This window comes from Capsicum annuum, chromosome 5, assembly GCF_002878395.1.
Source record: "Capsicum annuum cultivar UCD-10X-F1 chromosome 5, UCD10Xv1.1, whole genome shotgun sequence".
NCBI classification, from domain to species: domain Eukaryota; kingdom Viridiplantae; phylum Streptophyta; class Magnoliopsida; order Solanales; family Solanaceae; genus Capsicum; species Capsicum annuum.
In genome coordinates, this window is record NC_061115.1 from 471,876 (window position 1) to 495,306 (window position 23,431).

General features: G+C 37.3%; 4 protein-coding genes across 6 annotated transcripts; 1 reads left to right on the forward strand and 3 right to left on the reverse strand.

Annotated features, from left to right (window-relative positions):
- Window positions 1–421: 421 nt before the first annotated feature.
- Window positions 422–7,813, reverse strand: LOC107870007 (protein FATTY ACID EXPORT 1, chloroplastic). Of its 2 annotated transcripts, XR_007055368.1 has the most exons (8): window positions 7,607–7,813; window positions 5,228–5,465; window positions 4,183–4,350; window positions 3,548–3,594; window positions 3,423–3,463; window positions 3,226–3,334; window positions 1,207–1,621; window positions 422–1,015 (listed from the first exon to the last, which is right to left on the reverse strand). XR_007055368.1 is itself a non-coding variant. In XM_016716388.2 (7 exons), exons 1-6 carry the CDS (start codon window positions 7,703–7,705, stop codon window positions 3,241–3,243), a joined length of 687 nt encoding a protein of 228 aa, XP_016571874.1. In that variant the 5' UTR covers window positions 7,706–7,813; the 3' UTR covers window positions 1,046–1,621; window positions 3,226–3,240. The 2 variants fall into 2 exon arrangements, 1 of the variants encoding a protein (XP_016571874.1); XM_016716388.2 differs by lacking the exon at window positions 422–1,015 and having other exon boundaries at window positions 1,046–1,621.
- A 795-nt stretch (window positions 7,814–8,608) lies between these two features.
- Window positions 8,609–10,967, forward strand: LOC107853918 (glucan endo-1,3-beta-glucosidase, acidic). Its single transcript, XM_047412326.1, has 2 exons — window positions 8,609–8,705; window positions 9,869–10,967. The coding sequence occupies exons 1-2, from the start codon at window positions 8,636–8,638 to the stop codon at window positions 10,819–10,821; spliced, it is 1,023 nt and encodes a 340-aa protein (XP_047268282.1). The 5' UTR covers window positions 8,609–8,635; the 3' UTR covers window positions 10,822–10,967.
- A 199-nt stretch (window positions 10,968–11,166) lies between these two features.
- On the reverse strand, window positions 11,167–14,850 carry LOC107870010 (protein IQ-DOMAIN 12). Of its 2 annotated transcripts, none has more exons than XM_047412324.1 (6): window positions 14,674–14,850; window positions 13,721–13,883; window positions 12,689–12,964; window positions 12,278–12,508; window positions 12,061–12,192; window positions 11,167–11,963 (listed from the first exon to the last, which is right to left on the reverse strand). In XM_047412324.1, the coding sequence occupies exons 2-6, from the start codon at window positions 13,796–13,798 to the stop codon at window positions 11,439–11,441; spliced, it is 1,242 nt and encodes a 413-aa protein (XP_047268280.1). In that variant the 5' UTR covers window positions 13,799–13,883; window positions 14,674–14,850; the 3' UTR covers window positions 11,167–11,438. The 2 variants fall into 2 exon arrangements, with proteins under 2 accessions (XP_047268280.1, XP_047268281.1); XM_047412325.1 differs by lacking the exon at window positions 14,674–14,850 and adding an exon at window positions 14,280–14,342.
- A 4,101-nt stretch (window positions 14,851–18,951) lies between these two features.
- Window positions 18,952–22,533, reverse strand: LOC107872241 (probable inactive purple acid phosphatase 16). Its single transcript, XM_016719008.2, has 5 exons — window positions 22,201–22,533; window positions 20,924–21,157; window positions 20,541–20,817; window positions 20,120–20,288; window positions 18,952–19,305 (listed from the first exon to the last, which is right to left on the reverse strand). The coding sequence occupies exons 1-5, from the start codon at window positions 22,493–22,495 to the stop codon at window positions 19,078–19,080; spliced, it is 1,203 nt and encodes a 400-aa protein (XP_016574494.2). The 5' UTR covers window positions 22,496–22,533; the 3' UTR covers window positions 18,952–19,077.
- Between the last annotated feature and the right edge of the window lie 898 nt (window positions 22,534–23,431).

Genomic DNA, 23,431 nt, shown 5'->3' on the forward strand with positions numbered 1-23,431 from the left:
ATTAACTATATCCCAATTTCTCAAGGTATATACACATACACAATTTTTTTCGAGTTAACAAGTACACGTGCACCCCCATCTATACATGTGGGTCCGCCCCTGGGTTTTTATAGATTTAAAAAATATATACATTAAATATTGAACCCATTACAGAAAATCCCGACATTTTGCATAATTATTGAAAATCTCAATTTTGAATCTGTCGAGATACAAAATTAGCTTCCGATACATCCAACGAAGATACATTTTTTTTCTGTGTAGAGATACATAATTAGCTTCCAATGTATTTTTTTTCGATTTTGCGTCTGTCGAGATACTTACTTAGTTCCCGATACATCCAACGAAGATTTAAACTCTTCTTCTGATAGTAGTTGTGCATAAAAAGTGTGTCGAGGGTCTATCGAAAACAAGGTGGGGTAAGATTTACGTAAAAAAAAAAAAAACACTTACATTATCGACACTCGAGAAATTCTCAACCCATGGTGCACGGTTAGGAACTCGATGAATAATAGGCTTGCCCCCTTGAACCCGTGATGTGAGCCTCAATCACACATCACATCATCTGTCGTGACATGCGCCTAACTCACACATCATGCATACGGCTTTCCTTACCGTTAATCCAAATAACAACATATCGAGTATATTTCCACATAGTGTAGTGGAGTCTGGAGAGGGTAGAATGTACGCAGTCCGTACCAATACCTCTGAGGCGAGGTAGAGAGGCTGTTTCCGATAGACCCCCGACTCGAGACCAAACTTTAGTGCCACAAATATTGGAATATTCTATTTCAGTAGAATATCCAATGTCAAAGTGGCATTAAATTTGTGACTGTAATAAGCCACTAAATGGAACACATTACAAGACCACCTAAAAGTACAACACAGGCATAACTAGATTCTGAATATGATGGGACAGCAAGATTCCTCTCCACTCTTACTAGAGGCCTCGGGTTCGAACTTGAACATGACATGAATCTGAATCAGTCGAGGCTCAAATGTAGATATCAGACATCGACTAGAAACCAAAAGGAAAAACTCAAACTCAGAAACAAGAAAGATTATAGATAAAGAGGGATGTGACATTATAAAGTTGAGGAGGAAAATAGTTGGTTGCAGTTAGTGCTCTCTGTAGGCCAACCAATTGAGTTAGTTACAGACTATAAACAGACTAATACTGAATGGACAAGTGTCAGAATACTAAGTTACCTGTTTTCTTGGGCTTACTTCAAAGCTTGCCACGTCACCGCGTATATTATTGTCAAAAATCCCATCCTAATAGTAAGGAGTCCCACGGCTTTGATCCGGTGGTAAGAGCATAACACGTGATGTATGAGTTAGGCTCGTGTCACTTATGTTGCTCGGACTCTTACAGATGCCGACAGGTGCATGTTGCAGCAATTTTGGAGGATCTGATATGAGTAACACAACATTTTAGGGAGTCCAAGCAATATAGCAGCTCGTTCGTTTGAACTGTGTCGCAGTAGGCCCATGTCATTTATGTTGCTCGGACTCTTACAGACACCGACAGGTGCATTTTGCAGCATTTTTGGAGGATCCGATATGAGTAACACAACATTTTGGGGAGTCCAAGCAATATAGCAGCTCATTTGTTTGAACTATGCTGCACGACAAACAAGAGTGATGTTTAACTGGAAAAGGATAGAAGGGGTCATTATCCATCGAGTTTCAAACCAAACATCACTGTCCTCGACCGGGGATAACTCGGTTATCAGAAATAGCAAAAATAAAAAGAAAGTGGGTTGCCATCAATGGTCATCCCACACCAACTTCCTGACAAATCTTGAAATGGATATAACTTGTATCAGTCATCTCCAAATAAACATCAAAAGTCAAATTTCTCTAGAGCAATAAAGATGCAAATCTCTTAACATGTTTCTCTTGTCTAATCACTTCTCTAGAGCAAAAAAAAAACACTGTTTACCAGGCACACCATGGTGAAAAACTCAGCATAAACTGTCCTCCTGAGTCGGAACTCAAATCGGTTATATCATAACAGAGAAAAATAATCAAACGTAAGCAGTAAATTTGTCTAAGATCAACAACAACAACATAGCCACTGTATTCCCACATAGTGGGGTCTGGGGAGGGTAAAATGTATGCGGTCCATACCATTACCTCCGAGGAAGTAAAGAGGCTGTTTCCGATAAAATTTGTCTAAGATCAAGAAGCAAAACTGAGATCAAACCAGCAACATATTATATTGCATTTATTCCTCTTTTGCTATTTGCGAAAAAAGAAACCTGGTGTGGCGAGACCATAACAGTATTAAATCACAAAGTCGAGCTAGTGAACAAGTACGAACTTCATCCCCTACCCCCTCACCCCCAAACCAAAATCAAGGTCAGTTATAGGTGGTATACTCGCGGCGGGCAAGACTTGAAACCTGGACGACATAGGCTTATGGTAAAAGACCAAGAGAGCTGCGTAAGGTTTTCCTTGGTTGTATAGCACTTGAATGTGGCTCTAAAAAAGGGCAGTTTCGTGTACGTTGCATCCAGCCGGGGTGGGGTGGGGGGTAATGTAGGGAGCGGATACAAGCATATGCTTCAAGGTTGTATAACAATGCAGAAGAATGAATACAATCTTCATTTGACAGCATCAACAGATAATTGGCTAGAGCAACTGATATTGCACTTGTACATATAGATGTGATCCTTCTTTACATATTTGAATCACAAATTTTAATCTATCATATTTCTTTATGATGGTAGCGTCCAAGTCAACTTGTCCGCACCTCGGATATCCCACCAAATACCTGCTACGTCCCACCAGGTGAGCACAGGTACCGCGTAACTTCGCCCGCCGAAGCTTAGGGGTATGAGAATAAAGCACCTCGTTTTTCGCCTCCGCAGGGAGTTGAAACTGACGCCTCATGGTTCTCATACCACCTCATTGACCACTAGGCCTCACCCTTGGATACACAAATTTTAAGAACAGCTAAAATTCCATTGAGCATACTTTAGTACTTGCACTGATCCAAGCAAAATTTACATGAAAACTTGAACACTCAATTCCGCGAGCAAGTTTCGACAGTACAAATCCTACAACGCCTGGTATAACCTAAACTCAAGATTACATATTCAAGAACAAATACAATCATATATCCCTCATCGTTTTCAATGTATAATTGCGCAAATTAAAAGGGTCTTCTCCGCACTGTCACTGATTGAAAAAATCCTGGTACTTCTAAGAATTAAACCTGACCTTTCTATATTCTTGTCAAGATTCCCTAACGGCAGATACCTTCAGCTTCTTGGGTGGCGGATTCCCCCCTGACAATACCACATAAGAGTAGAAGCAAAACATTGCAGCACTGTCAATTCAGAAAGCAGAATTCAGATAATGATACACCTCATAATGAATTTTCAAGAGGAGAAGCACCAAATACGGCATTGCATTACCTGATAGCGGCATAAAAGCCAGTGGGAAATACTTTTCTCGTCTGCAAAAAAAACGAAAATTATCAATTTGAAAATGCAAGCCACTGAATAATCTAATGGAGGACTTTCGGAGTACAAGGAACTACCAGAGAGAAAGTCTGTATGTTTTTCCATAGAAGGACTGCAGTAAGTGCTGCAGGACAATAGCAGGGAAGTCATTAATAGCTGGAGAGACAGTATAGATTGAACATCCACTAGGCTGGACGTATTGAAGTCAACAACAACCAACTAAACACGATATTGAAATATTTGGTATATGAAGCCACGATCTGATACATATACATCGAAATCTACCACTGTTCTTCACTTGTTTCAACAAATGTGGCAAGCAAAGAGAGGGAGAAATAGAAACAAACATTATTCATTTGACGGTTCATTTCAAACAGCTACCGAATCCGATTTTACTGAAGTACCTGTCCTCAAGTGGTTTTAAGCATATCCGTTATCTGATTCATAAAAATATCTATCAACCGATTAATATATGCATACAATTCGTCTTTCCTGTCTCTGACTTCCCATATTGACAAAATATTAGTGTTCAATGAAAAGAACGAGTTACTACTCAGAAAAAAGAATGCAAATATAAGGCTGACGTAAAATGTTAAACACTAAAATCCGATAGGGATCACACTCAAAGAAAACATTCCTTTTTCATCAGCAAACTAAAGTTAGTCCAACTGCACGCACGATAACAATCAACTTACAGGAAACCAGCAAATACCTGCTTGACCCAGTATGAACGGCAAGCTCGATTTTCCTTGTCTCCAGACCCTCAAGCTAATGGTGCTGAAGGCCAGTAAAGCACCTCCAAAAAGAACACCATTACTTAAAGTCGCAGGGTTTCTTGAGAAAATTAAACCAACAATTCCCCCAGTGAAAACAAGACCACCTGTGATGAGGATCATTAAAGTACTTATTAATCATAATAAGCAAGAAGCTGCAAGAGTTATAAACACCACTGTGATAAGAAATTATAGGTACGACAGAAACACAATAGAAATGTTTGCGGTCATTTTGATCTCCTTATTTATTGTTACTTGACATCTTTCTGTCAAAATAGATGGTTCCACTTGATCGAGAACTAATTTTTTCTGGGAAGACGATCCTCTTAGCGTCCTATAGCTTTGAAGAAATTGATGTTCTAAACTGAAACAACCGATATCTCAGCGCTTAAAAACCACAAGTCCCATTTATATACAGCAAGAGAAGGAGCTAACAGAAGTGTTTCTTTTAACAAAAAGACACCTACCCTCCATTAAAGTAGTTACCTAACTCCTAAGTGCTGCATAAGCAAAAGAAAACAACAAGATGCTAGCACTTTTAGTTAGTTCCCCCTCATAAGCCCTTTCATTCTTCTCGATTTGGACTCCTACTGTAATAGTTGAAGGGAGTGAACTAAAGTATATCGCAAGAATGGTTGGCAACATAATCATCCTTTGTCTTTACTTTAATCGGTGATCATAGAATACAAAGAGAGGGGGATTAAAAAGGAAAATAAAACAAATAGAGAAGACACAGACACGTCTCTTAAAGAATAATAGAAACCACTAGAATAGTAGAATTCACATTTGGACAAGGGGTGAACCTAAAAAGGGTAATTAGTAGATAAGGTGGCAAATAATGCAATCTAGTTTACGCCATTTGAATTTTAAGCACTATGGTGAAAAGTGCAACAAGTGAGAATACCTTGACAGAGAAATGAACGGTTGGCGATATCAAGCACTAAAAAGGCATTAGTTTCTCGACTTTTTTGAGGAAATACTCACCAAAGGGAATACCAAAACAGAAATCATGAATTTTGGCCGTCTTTATTGAATGACCGATGGAGTTTTCTTGCACCGAACCATTCATTTCTTTTCCTGGAACAAGTTCTTCTGACTTTAATTTTGAAGTGGATGAGCTTCCGTTATGTGATTGTGATGCATCTCTAGTATAAGCTATAGTGGTTCTGTTTTCTAAATTGGATAAATCCATGTCATGGCCATCATTTCTCACAACCGCTACCTGAACTCCATGACAAATGGAAGATCTGTAAGTGAATATACATTCCGGATAGCATGTCGCTCATTCCACAAATCCAAACTTCAGAAAAATAACGGAAAGTCCAGTTCAAATAGCAATAGAAAACTAAAAGCATTATCATTTTGGAAGTCAAATGCCACATGTTAACCAATAAATCACCAAATTGCTTTCAACAAACAAAGGAGAGGGAAAAAAATATGGAAAAACAAAAGATTTACATGTTAGTTTCATAAAGACATCCAAATGTAGTCAAAAGGTTCTCTACCATACGTACTACGAAGTTAAATGGTTCCATCTTCAGTCGGCTTTGATATGATTAGTGAGAAAAACGTCCTCTATTACTAGTAGCCGGCTAGCCACAAGAGAATATTAAAGTAAGTTTATAGAGAAACATCAACTTGGAGTTTAAAATGTGAATAGTTAAATGAATTTGATTTCTTACAAATTGTGAATGAAGTATAGAATTCTGAGGTACACGCAAACTAGCCCGAAGACTACCTACTTCGCGTTAGGTTGAGAAAATGGATCCAAATTAAATAGAGCAGATATAGAGGATTCACACTACTAACCCCACCTGACTTATAGCCAACCCAAATGATTTAGAATGAACGTATAGCGGATTGGCACGATTCCTACATTAAAGTCAAGCTTAATATTACAACACTATATGTAGTTCTAAGCTCGACAAGTATGTGCTCATATTCTGCCTAATAACTACACAGGATATAATCCTACAAGTGGTGTCTGGGGAGGGCGAATGTACGTAGAGCTTGCCCTATCTTTGGGGAGTAGAGAAGCTATTTACGATAGACCCTCGGCTCAAAAGAACTGTTTCCGGAAGCAGGAATGCAAGAATTATAGGAGAGCAAAATAGCAAGTGAAGCAACAAGTAGTAACACACATTGACGAATAAGAGACCATGTGACTACTAAATAGTTCATACCTCTCCCACACAAAGTGCGATAATACTCCACTACCTACTAGCCTTCCACCCTAATTCTCGACCTCTAAACCTTCCTACTTTTGCTCAATAAGCTAAAGTTGTGTCATGTCCTGTCTAATCACTTCCGTCAAATTCTTTTTTGGTTTACCTCTATCTCTCCTAACTCCTGTTACAACCAACCTCTCACCCTTCCTTAGTCGTTGTCCTTACTGACGCACCTCCTCTTTACATGCCAAAACCATCTCAGGATAACCAGAAAAAATAAGTATTTTATTAATTTTTCAATGTCAGAATGTGGTTGGCAAAGAATTACCATTAGCCTCTTGAACTAATACCCATTGAAAAGCCACACTCAACTTTCATGATCAATCCATCTCTCATTTGCAAACCATGAAAAGAACACATTTTGACCAAAAAGATCAATTTTTTAACTAAATTAACAGAACCCCACATCAAAATTTCATCAAATTCTTTCCTTTTATAGACAAACAAACAAGAATAACCACACTCAACCTTCACTGAAAACCATGAAATGAACATATTATGACCGAAACAAAAACAAAATTTTAACCAAATTAACAGAACCCCACATCAAGAATTCATCAAATTCCTTCCTTTTCTTTCTGGGATTTCTTCAACTTCTCTCTTCACATCAAGAATTCATCAAATTCCTTCCTCATTGCAAACCAAACACCAATAAAGCAAATACTCAATAAACAATACTAAAAAAATACTACTAGTCTCTCTCGAGAACTAAAACCCATTGAAAAGCCAAACTCAACCTTCATGATCAATCCATCTCTCATTTGCAGACCATGAAAAGAACACATTTTGACCAAAAAGATCAAATTTTTAACCCAATTAACAGAACCCCACATCAAGAATTAATCAAATTCTTTCCTTTTATCTCCAACAAACAAGAATAACCACACTCAATCTTCACTGAAAACCATGAAAAGAAACATTTTGACCAAAAAGATCAATTTTTTAAACCAAATAAACAGAACCCCACATCAAGAATTCATCAAATTCCTTCCTCATTGCAAACCAAACACAAATAAAAGCAAACACTCAATAAAAAACATCTAATTCCTCAATTACAAACTACACATAAATGAACAATTCAATACAAGATAATGGATTAATCAATCAATAAATAAATATAAATAAAAAATTGTACCTTCCTAGGAAGAGTAGAACAAGGGTGTAGATAAGTTTGTAACAGAAAATTTTTATTGATAGAGGAGAAGCATGAGAGCTGAGAAATTGTTGATGACATTCTTGATTCACTTTTAATTTTTTTTTTTTTTTGAGAAAATATTGGAATATTCAAAGTTGCGTTTTTATATGAATTTAAAAAAAAGTGAAAAATGGTTTGAGACTTGGGACTATAGAGGCATATTTAATACTTTAGGTACTTTAATAGACATTAGTGTTTTTAACATATTTGGCGGTTCGATCAAAATTAATTAGACATAACACGTAAATGTGTCATTTAATTTAGCATAGGTGACACCTATGGCTTTCAACTACGGTGTGCTAAGTAGGCAATTAAACTTGTATTAAGTTCAACAGGTAGACGCATGCATGCTAGGGGACATCCACGGGGTAATTCACGTGAGATTGCTATGTAGATGCCATATAAATATCACGTAGGACGCATGTGTCTACTTGTTCAACTTTATACAACTTTATGTATATACATACTTGTACACCGTCAAAGTTGACGAATGCAGGTGTCAGCTGAAATCAAGTTAAAGGCATGCTTACGTATGATGTTTTGATTATCATCACATATTAAAAATCGTAAACTTCAAATTCTAAATCAGACTCAATCAATATACAACACCCTTGATTGGTGCTATCTTTTGAATGCCAAACCAATTCTATGTATACAAGTGTTTCTTTGGATATTCTTTTTTAGTCATATTTTGAAATTTCTACTATTATATAGTCCAAAAATTACTATACTAATTGATGTTAAGGGGCTGCTAATTAAGAAAATTCAATGTCATTTTGATTAAGTAACTAAAGGATTTGTAGACTTTTCAAACTTAGTGAAATAAGTCCAAACTTTTATCTCGGAGGTGTAATTTCTAGATAACATAATTCAATTTGTTTGTTTATGTTTTTTTTCCACAGATTGATTTGACTTTACAATAGCAAATTTTCTATATAAATGGTAAGTTTTTTTTAGTTTCTTTTAACCATGGCTATCACAAAATCACATTTTATTTTCATTTTTGTTCTCTTTGGTGTAGCTACCTTGGATTTTACAGGTATAGTACTATAATTTCTGTTTATAGTACAATCACTCTTGTGTTTAATGTCATCTTGTCCTGAGTCGGGGGTCTATTGAAAACAACCTCTCTACTTCTTTGGAGATAGTGGTATGACATGCGTACATTCTAGCCTCCCCAGACCACCACTATGTGGAAATATACTGGGTTTGTTGCTGTAGTAGAATCACTCTTGCTATTTCGGATCGCGCTTGAGGGCTAGCAACCATGTTACACGTACAATTTGATGTAGGCATAATACATAAGCATGCCCGTTAACTTGGCATCAGTTCACATCTATGATCTTCAACAATGGATGTGCAAAGGTAGACAATTAAACTTGTATAAAGTTGAACAAGTAGACACATGCGTCCTATGTGGCATAATACACATAGGACATGAATTGATTACGTAGGATGTTACATAGGACGCATGTGTCTACTTGTTCAACTTTAGACAAGTTTAAGTGTCTACTTGTGCACACCCAAAGTTGGATGGCATAGATGAAAGTTGAAGTCAAGTTAACGGGCGCATTTATGTATTATGCCTTTGACGTATGTTTCTAAATTTGCTATAATAGCGTTAAAATACAACTCAGAATTCGTGTTCTTGTCCTCCATCGCACTAACATAGCCGCGATGAGACTAATGAAGGATCCGAGTAACATAGCTTAAGGGTGCTTGTAGATTGTAAAATAGGCATCTATAGGCAACTTTACATGAGCTTATTATAAGGGGAGCCTTGGAGTAACCGGTAAAGTTACTGTCATGTGACCAGGAGGTCATGGGTTGAAGCCTTGAAAACAGCCTCTGGCAGAAATGCAAGGTAAGGTTGCGTACAATACACCTTTGTGGTGGGGTCCTTCCTCGGACACCGTTGAGGTCACGGGTTCGGAAACAGCCTCTGGCAGAAATGCAAGGTAAGATTGCGTACAATACACCCTTGTGGTGGGGCCCTTCCCCGGACACCGCTGAGGTCATGGGTTCAAGCCTTGGAAATAGTCTTTGGTAGAAATGCAAGGTAAAGTTGCGTACGATACACCCTTATGGTGGGGCCCTTCCTCGGACACCGTGCATAGCGGTAGGCGGTAGCTTTAGTGCACCGGGCTGCCCTTTTTACATGAGCTTATTGATAGAAATGCCATGTTTTTTCATCTGATGCAGGTGCTCAAACTGGAGTTTGTTATGGAAGGCTAGGGACTGGATTACCATCTCCAGCAGATGTTGTGTCACTATGCAACCGAAACAACATTCGGAGAATGAGAATCTACGAACCTCATCAGCCGACTCTCCAAGCGCTCCGAGGATCCAATATTGAGGTCATGCTAGGTGTCCCGAACACAGATCTTGAATACGTCGCTGCTAGTCAAGCCAATGCAAATACTTGGATCCAAAATAATGTCAAGAACTATGGTAATGTCAAGTTCAGGTATATAGCAGTTGGTAATGAAGTTAGTCCCTTCAATGAAAACGCCAAGTACGTACCGATCCTTCTCAATGCTATAACGAACATTCAGTCTGCGATTTCTGGGGCCGGTCTCGGAAACCAGATCAAAGTTTCCACAGCTATTGAAACCGGGCTTACGACAGACACTTCACCTCCATCGAAAGGAAGATTCAAAGATGATGCTCGACGATTCATTGAACCTATTGTTACCTTCCTTGTGACTAATCGCGCACCTTTGCTTGTCAACCTTTATCCTTACTTTGCAGTACATGACAATCCAGAAATCAAACTTGAGTATGCGCTTTTCACCTCACCTGACGTTGTTGTCAATGATAACGGAAGAGGATACAAGAACCTTTTCGATGCCATCTTAGATGCCACATATTCGGCAGTTGAAAAAGCAGGTGGCTCGTCATTGCAGATAGTTGTATCGGAGAGTGGTTGGCCATCATCTGGAGCAGGTCAGTTAACGTCCATTGACAATGCTAGGACTTACAACAACAACTTGATTAAGCACGTGAAGGGAGGGAGTCCTAAAAGACCTTCCGGTCCAATAGAGACCTACATTTTTGATCTATTCAACGAAGATCAGAAGAACCCTGAAATCGAGAAGCATTTTGGACTATTTTTAGCAAACATGCAACCAAAGTATCAGATCAGCTTTAACTAGTTAAAACGATGAGCGCATAAAAAAGAATAAAGGACTTTCCTATGTATGTATGTAAGTTTGAATAACAATTTCATCTTCAACTGAAAGTAGCCTATTGGCATTGTGTACTTACGAGTTACAGTAATGAAACACCTATCTTCGCACTAGTGTATCACGAAGGGAAGTGTAAGAGTAACGGTAAAGTTGTTTCCTTGTGACATACAGGCCACAAGTCTTAAGTCGTGGATCACCCACGAATGCTTGTGCAAGGGTAAGCTGAACCTCACATAGTAATACAAACTTAGTTGAATAGAGGACATACCTTGGTTTGAACGATGAATCGAGAGAAAGAAGGACGTTGCAATGTAGCAAGCACCGGAGGAAATTTATACGCAAAATTGGAAGTAGAATCATTTACAGAAGAAAACCATCAAACAAAACCAACCATCACTGCCTCTAACAGACTCAAAACTCTCTGAAGCATACAAAAGTAGGCGAAAACAAACAAGAAAGGAGATTTTTTGAACTATTTACATGTTTATGTGAAGTCTGTAAAAGTATAAAACCAGAAAACAAAACACGAAAACACTTCTTTTCCTCGAACTGTTGGAACTATCGAGCAATGCATTAGAATCCTTTCAATCTCGGTAAAATCCTTTTATATTTATAGCTGTCTGCTGAGAGATTTCACTCTTTTTGCTACTTCTGTTTACTTCACCATTATATGTAGTCCAAGAAGTATGGTTGAGCATGTAGGGAGAATGTGGACCTGAATATGTTTCGTGTAACATTAGTCGTTGCTTGGGTGTGCTCATCGATCTCGTCTTTGCTTTTGCAGATTCTGTAGCAGCCATGTAAGTAGGAAACATAGGAGAACTTGGTAAAGAACTATCATCACAAATTGATTTCTGTTTCACATGAGAAAATGATCTCCTTGGTAGCGAAGACGGAGAATTTAAATCCTCTGTGACGTCTAGGTTACGCGCTTGTCTCATTTGGTTCATGTTAACTAGAGGACTACTCGAGTCTGCAAATGACCTCAATTGCTGAAAGAGCTCCGCTTTTCTCTGTGCTTCGATTTCTGCCCATTGATCGAACCTGGAGCTCCTTCGATTTTCTTTAAAGATCAATGGTTCTTGCATAACGTGATCATTTCTTCGCTCCTAAAGGCCATTTTGAGTTAGTCAACCATAGAACATGATATATTCAGTAAATATCTGAAAACAGAAACTGAGAAAACCTAAATGCAAGTGAAGTTACCCGATGTGAAAATGAGTATTTCATCATACGCTCTCTTTTGGAAATGGCTTCTTGTCTTCTTGAAAACAAGGCTTCAATTTCTTCCTTTGAAGACAAACTGTAATCCCAAGTCCTTTGGCCGTTGCATTTTAGCTACCGATAAGCAAAACAAATACGAATTTAAGTTCAACCGGAGGATCAAACAAGGAAAAATTACCTATGATATTAATTCTCTTACTTGCAGTTCATTAGATTTCACAGTTTCCTTCGAGCTATCATCAAGTTTCTTTTCGATACTCTGGTAGTATTCTTCAACAGTAGGAACTCTGATATGATAAACTCTTGGCTTTGGCATTTGAAAGGGCAACATATACTTCAATTTGGCAACGAGTCTTCGTCTCACAAGTTCACCTCGAATCACTGCTTGAAGCTTCACGAGTCCCTTCAAGGCGCTTAACGCTTTCCTTGCCTACAGAAAATCCCACAGAACCAACAATTCAATTGCACATAAGTGAATTTCATCGAAGAAGTGGAAAATTTTGAATGCCAACGAGATTTGAACCATGATCTGTCAATACAATGTTGAATTGTGTGATCATGTCATCGGAAAGTTTAAGTTGTTAAAGAGAGAATAATTTTATTTACTCACAAGGTGTGCGCGATAAGCGGTTTGGATTCTGACGGCAGCATTTCTCCGCTTTCTCTCGAGCTCAAATGGAGCGTTAGTGAGGCGGACAACTTCGGCTGCAGCATTAGCAGCAGCTACAGCAGCCTCAGCTGCAGCTGCTGTTGCTAAAGCAACAGCCATAGCATGTTTCTTCTGTTGTTCGGTTGCCTCGGTTAGCGTCTTTTGAGGTGCTTCAATTGCTGGAGGACACTGCTTGAACTTGAACCTTCCCAAAAACCATTTCCATCTCTTTGGTTTCTGAAAAGAGAATACAAATCATTGGAATCAGTTCTTAACAGAAAAGGGAAAATCAAGAAAGGGCAGTGCAGCCTGGGGCACGAAGCATCCCGCGTTCACCTAGAGTCCTCCAAGGGAGTCAAAATCCTACCTTAACGCGCAACAGCTCGGATTCATGAACTATATTTTCACATTCATGTTATAAATCAAATGAATGGAAGCCTTGGAGCAACGTTAAAATTGTCTCCGCATGACCTATTTCGAGCTGTGAAATCAACCACTGATACATGGTTCAGGGTACGTAGACTGCCTACTTCACACCCCCTTAGGCATCCCTTCCCCGAACCTACGGGAACACGGGATGCTTCATTCTGCCCTTTGTTTCATGCTATAAAATCAAGAAAGGGCAGTGCACCCTGGTGCACGAAGCATCCCGCGTTCACCTAGAGCCCTCCAAGGGAGTTACTGTAGGCAGTCAAAATCCCACCTTAATGCGCACCTATATTTTCACACGCATGTTATAAATCATACGAATGGAAGCCTTGGAGCAACGTTAAAGTTGTCTCCGCATGACCTATATGACACGGTTTCAAGCCATGGAATCAACCACTGATAAATGGTTCAGTGTACGTAGACTGCCTACATCACACCCCCTTAGGCATCCCTTCCCCGAACCTACACGAACACGAGATGCTTCATTCTTTCCTCAACCAACACTCAACACACAAAAAAAGGGGGGAGAAATCAAGATCTCAAGAAGTTGAAAAACAAACAAACCTTTTCAGCTTTTGGTTTTGCCTCAGGAATGAAAAGTAGTCTTTTCACAAATGTAAACCAGCTTCTTCTCTTTCCCATTTTAACAATTCACCAAATTGATTCATCAAAACAACAATGCCATTGCCATTTGCCACCACCTTCTTTTGTAAACAGTCACCTTATTCTTGATAAAAAAAAAATAGATAATCTCTTTGAGTTGGCAATTCTATTTGTTTCAATAAAAACAAATAGTTCCAAGAGAGAAACAAACAAACTTTATTCACATCAGCAATATTATTCAATTACTATAAAGCCATAAGAGAGAAAAAAAACAAGAAATTGATCAATTTCACTTCTCTTGCATAATCATGAACAAGAAGACATTCTTCTGACCAACAAGGTTTGTGGGGTTTTGAGATATGAAGTCACCTTTGTTAGAGAGCGTTTTACCTCTCAAGGCAGCGGCGGAGCCAGGAATTTGACGAAGAGTATGCAAATTTTCTTCTCAGTTGTGTTAAGAGTATATATGCAAAATTAAATACACTCATAGTAACTAACATATAGTGTGAAGGGTGTGCACCTGACCGCCCTTTGATATAGGTGGCTCCTCCCATTTCTCAAGGTGGGATTTTCTTGGGTGAATCTGAGTTTAGTCGAGCCACAATGCCAAAGGCGAATTCAAGATTTGAAGCTAATGGATTCTAAATTTTAATACATCTGAGTTACTATAGTCTAAATGAATTTCTAAAAGACAAATATTTGACTTGCTTCCTACGCCATGCAGCTTCGCTCCCATGCAGATATCGAACACAGAGTGTGGAACACAAATATTTCTTGTGGTATATATAACAACTTATATATAAAGTAAAACCATTCTTGAGACTAATCAAGAACTTAAAATCTTAATGGATTAATTAAAAGTACTATGATGAATATATTTTGAGAAAATTTACATGAAGATTTAGGATACATACCTAGGAAAGATGATTAAAAGACCAAAACATGTTTCAATATTTGGAAAAATCCAACAGTGATTCTTGAATAATGTTGATGATGTTTCTATTGTACCATGTGGCTACATCTTTAAGGTACATGTCTTCTCTTTCTCTCTATATATAACAATAATAATAATAAAGTCTTTCACTAATTATATTTGGGAAGCATACCATGTGCTAATGGAAAATAAACAACAAAAGTGAAATAAAGCTTTAAAAGATAATTGAATTTTCAATTATGTAGACTTTTGCTAGTACTTGACTTGTGACTTTAGGAAGTCCCTTGAATAAGGGTCATGTTGTTTTCTCCTCTTTAACAACCCCCCCCCCCCCCCTCTCCCTCTTTTAATAATTTTTCATTCGATATATGATGTTCGTATTAATGATTTTGATTGGGGTCCCTCTTTTAATAATTTTTCATTCGATATCTGATGTTCGTATTAATGATTTTGATTAATTTTGATTTGTATCTCGTAAAGCTCAATAAAGGGGTAAATATATATATATATTATATTAAAAATGTGAAGAACCTTAAAAATATTATTTGAACATTTTGTCTTTCATAAAAGTGTCTGCTTTAGATAAAATCATCTTTTCATTGTTTTAAAATTTTTAAGAGTTGAAAATTAATTAAATATTTATAATAAAATCTTTCCTTATTAAAAGTCATCTGAATTAATTAATGACAACTAATACCCTTTTCATTAGTTTAACAATTCTAAATCAATTTTAGTTGATTTTGAGAAGATTTGAAAAAATCTAGAAATAAATTTGAAAGTGTTAGAATAAGAAAAATATAAGAAGTACCAAATTTTTAAAATTTTTAAGTAATCAAAGATTTTCTAAAGATTTAACTTTAAAATTAAAGAAAGATTTCAAATATAGAATAAATTAAAAAAAAACGTACTACAAATATAATTTAAATCAATGTGTCTCTCTTATCCTCTAGCAGCAAGGAAAATCGGTACTGCATGACAAACGCAAAAGTGACGATCCACTATCAACTTGAAACTTATGTGTTTACATTATTATATTAAAGTGTAAAGTATCTTTAAAAAGTAATTTGAAGTTTTTACACTTCATTAAAAATAATTCAACTCCTTTGTCACCAAAAAAATAATTAGTGCATATAATTTAAATCATATATTATCTATGTGAATTTCCATTTTTTTTAATTCATAAAGACTAAAGTTGTCCAAATAATTTATATACTTTTTTTTTCTTTTTCTTTTTGAGGCCCCTTGTAAAAAGAAATTCAATGGGGACTATTATCTTTTGACTCACAAATAAATCTTGGCCTTTAATTTGTAGCTTTTGTCTTTTGAGTTGTTCAATGGCCCCAAATAATTTTGGTAATTCAAAGATAATAATTATACCTTTAATTTGTAATATAAAAAAATGAAAGTTAATTTTAATTAATTATTGTTAGCAAAGTACTTGCAAATATATTGTATTTTCTTAATTAAAAGCCCTAATTTTAAAAATTATTGCTACATGTACAAAAAATAATCATCACAGTCTGAGTTCCTAATAATTTAATAAAAGTGTATATTACAAGGTTCTTATTAGAAAAGACATTATGACATTTTTTTTCCCAATTTATGATTGCACATTGTGCTTTATTTATTGTACCTTGTATTGGATTGAATCATTTCTTGATGCATGAATATATATATTTTATTTATATGAAAAATAAAAAAAATGATTAATCATAATTACATAACGCCTTTAAATTGGATTTTTTTTTAATGCTACTTTTTGAAACACAACAATTTTTCATGGTCAGAAATTGTGGTGTCACTATACAATCATTAATTTTCTTTTTTTATCATGAAAAATCTATTAAACTTTAAATAAACAACATGAAAAATTGCTAAACTATTTTCTATAATTCAAAAGCCCTTTTTTATCATAATTATCTTATACTTGAAAATCATTAATTATCTTATATTGTGAAAAAATAAATTGAAAAAAATAAATTATTTAATAACCTTATGTGATACGTAAACAGGAGGTCATGGATAGTGCATTGAATTGTCTTTTTTTTTTATGTGATATTTAACCAACAAAGTTTTATTTTTTTTTTGTTATATATGGATTTTGTAATTACTTTTAATATATTAAAATGAAAATTAAGTGGATTATCTGTAAAATCAATAGATACATCATCAAAGTGACAATGGAAACTTATACAAATTGGGAAAATGTAATGATTAAAGGATATCTAAGCATGAATTTGAGAGCGGAAAGTTATAATTAAAAAAAGCAAAATAATTAAGTGAAAGTAGTTATGATTACTATAACTTGTGCATGTACTTATTATAGGTTCCACTCTAACTCTGTCAATATCAACAATTTTTTTATTTTCTTTGCTTTTTCGTAACATGCACATTCTGGTTGTTTCTTATAATAACTATAGTATTTGGATCAGTTTATGTGTATCTCGATGAGTCGAGGGCCTTTTGGAAACAACGTTTCTGTCTTTATGAGGTAGTGGTAAGGTCTGCGTATACGTTCTGGTTGTTTCTTATAATAACTATAGTATTTGGACTAGTTTATGTGTATCTCGATGTGCCGGAATCTTTTGAAATCAGTCTCTCTATCACTATGAGGTAGTGGTAAGGTCTGCGTACACATTCTGTTTGTTTCTTATAATAATTGTAGTGTTTGGACTAATGACGCGTATCTCGATGAGTCGAAGGTCTTTCGAAAACAGTCTCTCTATCTCTATGAGGTAGTGGTAAGGTCTGCGTACACATTGTTTGTTTCTTATAATAACTGTAGTATTTGAACCAGTTTATGTGTATCTCGATGAGTCGAGGGTCTTTCGAAAACAACTTCTCTATCTATATAAGGTAGTGGTAAGGCCTACGTACATATTCGAGTTGTTTCTTATAATAACTATGGTATTTGGACTAGTTTATGTGTATCTCGATGAGCCGAAGGTCTTTCGAAAACAATCTCTCTATCACTATGAGATAGTGGTAAAGTCTGTGTAGACATTCTGTTTGTTTCTTACAATAACTGTAGTCTTTGGACCAGTTGACGTGTATCTCGATGAGCTGAGGATCTTTTGGAAACAACCACTCTATAACTATGATGTAGTGGTAATGTGTATATATTCTAGTTGTTTCTTATAATAACTATAGTATTTGGACCAGTTTATGTGTATCTTGATGAGTCGAGGGTTTTTTGAAAACAACCTTTCTATCTCTATGAGGTAGTAGAAAGGTCTGCGTGCACATTCTAGTTGTTTCTTATAATAACTATAGTATTTGGACCAGTTTATGTGTATCTCGATGAGTCAAGGGTCTTTCGAAAACAACCTTTCTAACTCTATGAGGTAGTGGAAAGGTCTGCATGCACATTCTAGTTGGACCAGTTTATGTGTATCTCGATGAGTCGAGGGTCTTTCGGAAACAACCACTCTATCTCTATGAGGTAATAGTAATGTGTATATATGCTAGTTGTTTCTTATAATAATTTTAGTATTTGGACGGTTTATGTGTATCTCGATGAGTCGAGGGTCTTTCGACTCGATGAGCGGAGGGTCTTTCGAAAATGACCTCTCGATCTCTTTGAGGTAGTGGAAAGGTCTAGTGTACACATTCTAGTTGTTTTTTATAATATCTATAGTATTTGGACCAGTTTATGTATATCTCGATGAGCCGAGGGTCTTTCGAAAATGACCTCTCTATTTTTATGAGATAGTGGTAAGGTCTACTACACTCTACGCTATCCAGACCCCATTTTCTGGGATTTCACAAGTATGTTGTCGTTGTTCTTTATGTGTATCTAGATGGGCCGAGGATCTTTCGACAAACAACATCTCTATCTCGATGAGGTAATGGTAAGGTCTGCGTACGCTCTATTCTCCCCAGACCCCACTTTCTAGGATTTCACAAGGTATGTTGTTGTTTATGTGTATCTCGATGGGCCGAGGATCTTTCGGAAACAATCTCTCTATCTCTATGAGGTAGCGGTAAGGTCTATGTACACTCTATTCTCTCCCCAGACTCCACTTTCTGGGATTTCACAAGGTACGTTGTTGTTTATGTGTATCTCGATGGGCCGAGGGTCTTTGTTGTTGTTGTTGTTTGTGTGTATCTCGACTATTTCATCGAATACAAACACATTGCATAGTTGAATGTATGCTAAAAGTAGCTAACATGTGTTGGATACTTTCGAAATGTGACAAGTGAAACTGCAGGATACTTTCGAAATGTGACAAGTGAAACTGCAATCACAAATAAAATATGAAGAAATATAACTGTTGATGAATTTAGTAGATCATTATAAGAGGCCGAATGTCTATTAATCGAATCGATTTCAATTTTTACAGTACATTGCTTTCGGGTTGATCTCTAGGAAGAACTTCGTTGATCACTCCTCGCTTGCCGTAGAGCTCAATAGGACTTCACTATGCACGCTACCATCTTCCATGTGAATCCGTGACTTCAAAGAAAATCGTTGTGTTGTTATCTCCAGAATCCTAGCTCCCCTTGACCAGTTTCCATACCCTCCATAACCTGTGTGTCTAGCATAACATAACCACAACTTCTTGTATGGACAACACCAGTCTAATCCATGGTTATGACCTACAAACACAGCCTGCCAATCATCCGAAAGAACGTTAATATATCGCGCTAACATCAGTGTCGGAGACAGAATTTTCATAAGCGTTCCTCAACCGAAACAAATTTGACCTTGTATATACAGTGTGCCTTTCTGGCTAAGGGGGTTGGATGAACCCCCTTCTGCCTGTCTAGCTCGATCACTAAGACTATTTTTTTTAATAACCGTGGTGTCCAGGCCAGCTTTCGCGCACTTCGACTAAATTCACGGGATACCTGCCACCTCCCACCAGCAACATATACCAGGTAAATCGGTCCACCAAGGCTAAGACAGATCGGAAAAATCATCTGGTGATTTTTTGTCTCTGCTGCACTAAGACTTGCTTATTATCCCATAAAGAACAACAGCAACATTATCCGTTTTAAGGTGAAAGGGGTGTCTTAGAGGAACGGTAAATTTGTCTCCGGCTGAACTATAAGTCAAGTCGCGTGTTTGAACCATGAAATCAGTCACTAGAGCTTATGTTAGGATAGGCTCTCTACGTTACACCTATCCTCTGGGTACAACCCTTCCCCCAACTCTGCGCGATCGCAGAATGGTTCATGCATCTGACTAACCTTTTACGACAGTTATATTGGGGTACTTTGGCGTAAACATCATTCTTCCTAGAAGTATGTATTTTTAGAGGCAGATATGATCAAACAAGTGAAGTTTTATGTCGCTCCATTTAAGCTCGTCTCAGTCAGATATCTCTATTACATGAACATGAAGTACTAGGAGAAGTTTTCTGTACTTACTACCGGCGCATTACTAACACGACTAAAAGTAAACGTACTAACACGGTTAATACTTTCACAGAAGACCTTCCTTCAAGAAGCTTCATCATCCCCATTTCAGCTTCTTGAGAAGCAACTTCCTCCGCGAACATTGAGCCAATACAGTTCCTGTGTGCATCAAACCTTGGAGCAACCGTCTTATAAGCTTGGCTTGGTATATGCCAGAAAATTATCTCCGGTACACTGTCAATTCAATGTCCTTTAACGTTTAATATCGCTCCAAATGAGAAAGTATAAGCATTGAGAAGTATACACGAAAAGAGCAAATTGCTGCTCATTCTACATGCTTTTTGCCTGCTTTTTGTTCCAGTTCTATCGATAACATCCAAGAACGATAGAAATTATACAGTACTAACATCGTTTCTTTGTGTCAATATGATGATTTGGATTGTTACTGAACTCGAATCTAGTTCAAACACGAAAGGTAGAGTTTACCTTGAGTTAGGATTGATCGCTTGAGATGTGCGGTTGAACCATTTCGCTTGTGCATTTGATATAACCTCCGGGTATGAACCACCACCAGAATCTAAGAAATACATGTATGCTATGACTGATTCAGGATCATCTGTCGATGAAAGTTTAAGGACGTAGTTGGAAATGCTTGGCCATAGAGCTTTAGGACCGAGCTTTGAGTACGATAAGTTATTCATCTTTAGTTCATTCATCATCAGCCCCAAACGCGTTGTGCCCTTGAAGCTGCAATCTTTGCCTCCTGAAATGTAAACTCTCCGGAATTAAGCAATTTTCTTCGGGATCATATCTTACCAGCAAGAAGCGTTAACATTCTCTGATTATGCGAGATCAGCTTATCTTGTTACCTTCAGACTCACTAGGAGAGGAACCACTCGTTGGACAATGAAGAGGAGGAATTCCGGTGGATGAAAACCAATCGATTGACCACTCAAATGGCATATCGTCATGGTTTCCAAACACGCTAGCCCATGGAATTCCTCTGTCTCTAGTCGGAGAGATTGCTTGATCCCAGTATAAACTTGCATTATGTATCGCTATGTTGTTGGCTGTAATGACATCGCCAAGATAAACTACCAAGTCTGCAACAAAATTCTTGAACATCAACTCCATACGTTCAACCCAACACAGCATTATCGATGCAGTATATATATATATATCAATGTAAATTTTACTGAACTTTCAACAACAACAACAACGCCTCAATCCCATACGCCGTACTAAAAAAGTACTCCTACGAATATTATAAGGAGGCAACACCTTTGGGAGATCATCTGAAGGACCACGAAACTAATACAACAGCAAGTTTTGATGGATGACAACAACTTCAACATTCACAGCGTAGTCCCACAAACTGGGATATGGGGAGGGTAGAGTGTACGCAAACCTTACCCCTACCTCGGAGGTAGAGAGGTTGTTTCCGATAGACCCTCGGCTCAAGAACAAATCTAGATACCATTCCATCTTCCAGGTGAGATAAATTAGATAATACATAACCACAACATTCAAATTTGACCTCGACTATCAACTAACCACTTCAACTTTGAGAGTGTACATCTCATCAATTCAACTTGGGCTCAGCTAGCAACTAAACACTTCAACTCATCCTCATTACATCTCGTGGACACATGCAATGCTGACGTGACACACAAATTTTAGAGATGTGTAGATGACATGACACTAGTTCAAATTTTTGTCTCAACTCGCAGCCGAACACTTCAACTCGTCGTCCCCTCCCCCACCGTATCTCATTGACACACAATGCTGACATGACACATAAATTTTAGACATCTTGGTCTCAACGAACTACAAAACACTTCAACTCATCCTCATTACATCTCATGGACACATGCGATGCTGACGTGACACATAAATTTTAGAGATGTCTAGCTGACGTGACACTAGTTCAAACTTTTGTCTCAACTGTCAGCTGAACACCTCAACTCGTCATCACCTCCCCCACCGTGTCTCATTGGCACACAATGCTGACGTGGCACATAATCGTTTGATAATTTAAAGCGTTCAATTAACACACTAAATACGAGTTGAAGCGTATAGATGTACATACAAAAAGCTATGTATATAATATAAGAATAACAATTGTGGATAACATTATCGTGATGACCTGGATGTTGTAGATCAAGCACAGTAGACATCACTTTAATGGAGTTAACATCTTGTTGTGGGCCCCATTCAGTCCATGCATCTTCACCAAAATGCAAGTCTGCAAAAACAGCTATCTTGAATGATGAACCTGGACGTACGTGAAGAGTATTACCCTCCGGTAACGTCGGCCGGAGGGAAATTTTCCGGTGAAATTCACGTTGATCATGTGAATGGACGGTTAAGATTGATCTGAGAATCAAAGAGATGAAGAAGAAGAAGATGATGGATAGGTAGAATGGAGACATCATCATCATTGGAAGTGTGTTCTAAGGAATATTACAACAGCTGTTTGGTTGTAGAGAAGATACAGGTGATGTGAAATGACAGAATTACCCTCACGGTCGCTTTGGTCACTGGCTAGAGTTATGCATGTATACTTGTGATTGAGTAGTATGAAATGACAAAATTACCCTCACGGTCGTTTTGATCGCTGGTTAGAGTTATGCATGTATACTCGTGATTGAGTAGTATGAAATGACAAAATTACCCTCACGGTCGTTTTGGTCGCTGGTTAGAGTTATGCACGTATACTTGTGAATTGAGTAATGTGAAATGACAGATTACCCTCACGGTCGTTTTGGTCGCTGGCTAGAGTTATGCATGTATACTTGTGATTTAGTAGTATGAAATGACAGAATTACCCTCACGGTCGTTTTGGTCGCTGGTTAGAGTTATGCACGTATACTCGTGATTGGGTAGTATGAAATGACAGAATTATGGTAGCTTCAGTCGCTGGCTAGAGTTATGCATGTATACTTGTGATTGAGTAATGAGAAATGACAGAATTACCCTTACGGTCGTTTTGGTCGCTGGTTAGAGTTATGCACGTATACTCGTGATTGAGTAGTATGAAATGACAGAATTACCCTCATGGTCGTTTTGGTCGCTTGCTAGAGTTATGCATGTATACTTGTGATTGAGTAATGTGAAATGACAGAATTACCCTTACGGTCGTTTTGGTTGCTGGTTAGAGTTATGCATGTATACTCGTGAATTGAGTAATGTGAAATGACAGAATTATGGTAGCTTCGGTCGCTGGTTAGAGTTATGCATGTATACCATGAATTGAGTATTGTAAAATGACAAATTACCGTTACGGTCGTTTTGGTCGCCGGTTAGAGTTATGCATGTATTCTCATGAATTAGTTAGTAGAGAAGATATACGTGGTTTGTAATTTATTCATGGTGAT

Excerpts from the sequence above, each read along its gene's own strand:
- LOC107870007 (XM_016716388.2), bottom strand. The coding sequence starts at position 7,705 with ATGTCATCAACAATTTCTCAGCTCTCATGCTTCTCCTCTATCAATAAA. Across the intron at positions 4,351-5,227 it reads CTGTTTTGGTATTCCCTTTG|GTGGTCTTGTTTTCACTGGG; the intron begins GTGAGTATTTCC and ends TCCTCATCACAG. Across the intron at positions 3,464-3,547 it reads ACATACAGACTTTCTCTCTG|ACGAGAAAAGTATTTCCCAC; the intron begins GTAGTTCCTTGT and ends TTTTTTTTGCAG.
- LOC107853918 (XM_047412326.1), top strand. The coding sequence starts at position 8,636 with ATGGCTATCACAAAATCACATTTTATTTTCATTTTTGTTCTCTTTGGT. Across the intron at positions 8,706-9,868 it reads AGCTACCTTGGATTTTACAG|GTGCTCAAACTGGAGTTTGT; the intron begins GTATAGTACTAT and ends CATCTGATGCAG.
- LOC107870010 (XM_047412324.1), bottom strand. The coding sequence starts at position 13,798 with ATGGGAAAGAGAAGAAGCTGGTTTACATTTGTGAAAAGACTACTTTTC. Across the intron at positions 12,965-13,720 it reads CAAAACCAAAAGCTGAAAAG|AAACCAAAGAGATGGAAATG; the intron begins GTTTGTTTGTTT and ends TTCTCTTTTCAG. Across the intron at positions 11,964-12,060 it reads AATACTCATTTTCACATCGG|GAGCGAAGAAATGATCACGT; the intron begins GTAACTTCACTT and ends AATGGCCTTTAG.
- LOC107872241 (XM_016719008.2), bottom strand. The coding sequence starts at position 22,495 with ATGATGATGATGTCTCCATTCTACCTATCCATCATCTTCTTCTTCTTC. Across the intron at positions 20,818-20,923 it reads CTCTCCTAGTGAGTCTGAAG|GAGGCAAAGATTGCAGCTTC; the intron begins GTAACAAGATAA and ends TTTACATTTCAG. Across the intron at positions 19,306-20,119 it reads AAGGAAGGTCTTCTGTGAAA|GCTGTGTTTGTAGGTCATAA; the intron begins GTATTAACCGTG and ends GATGATTGGCAG.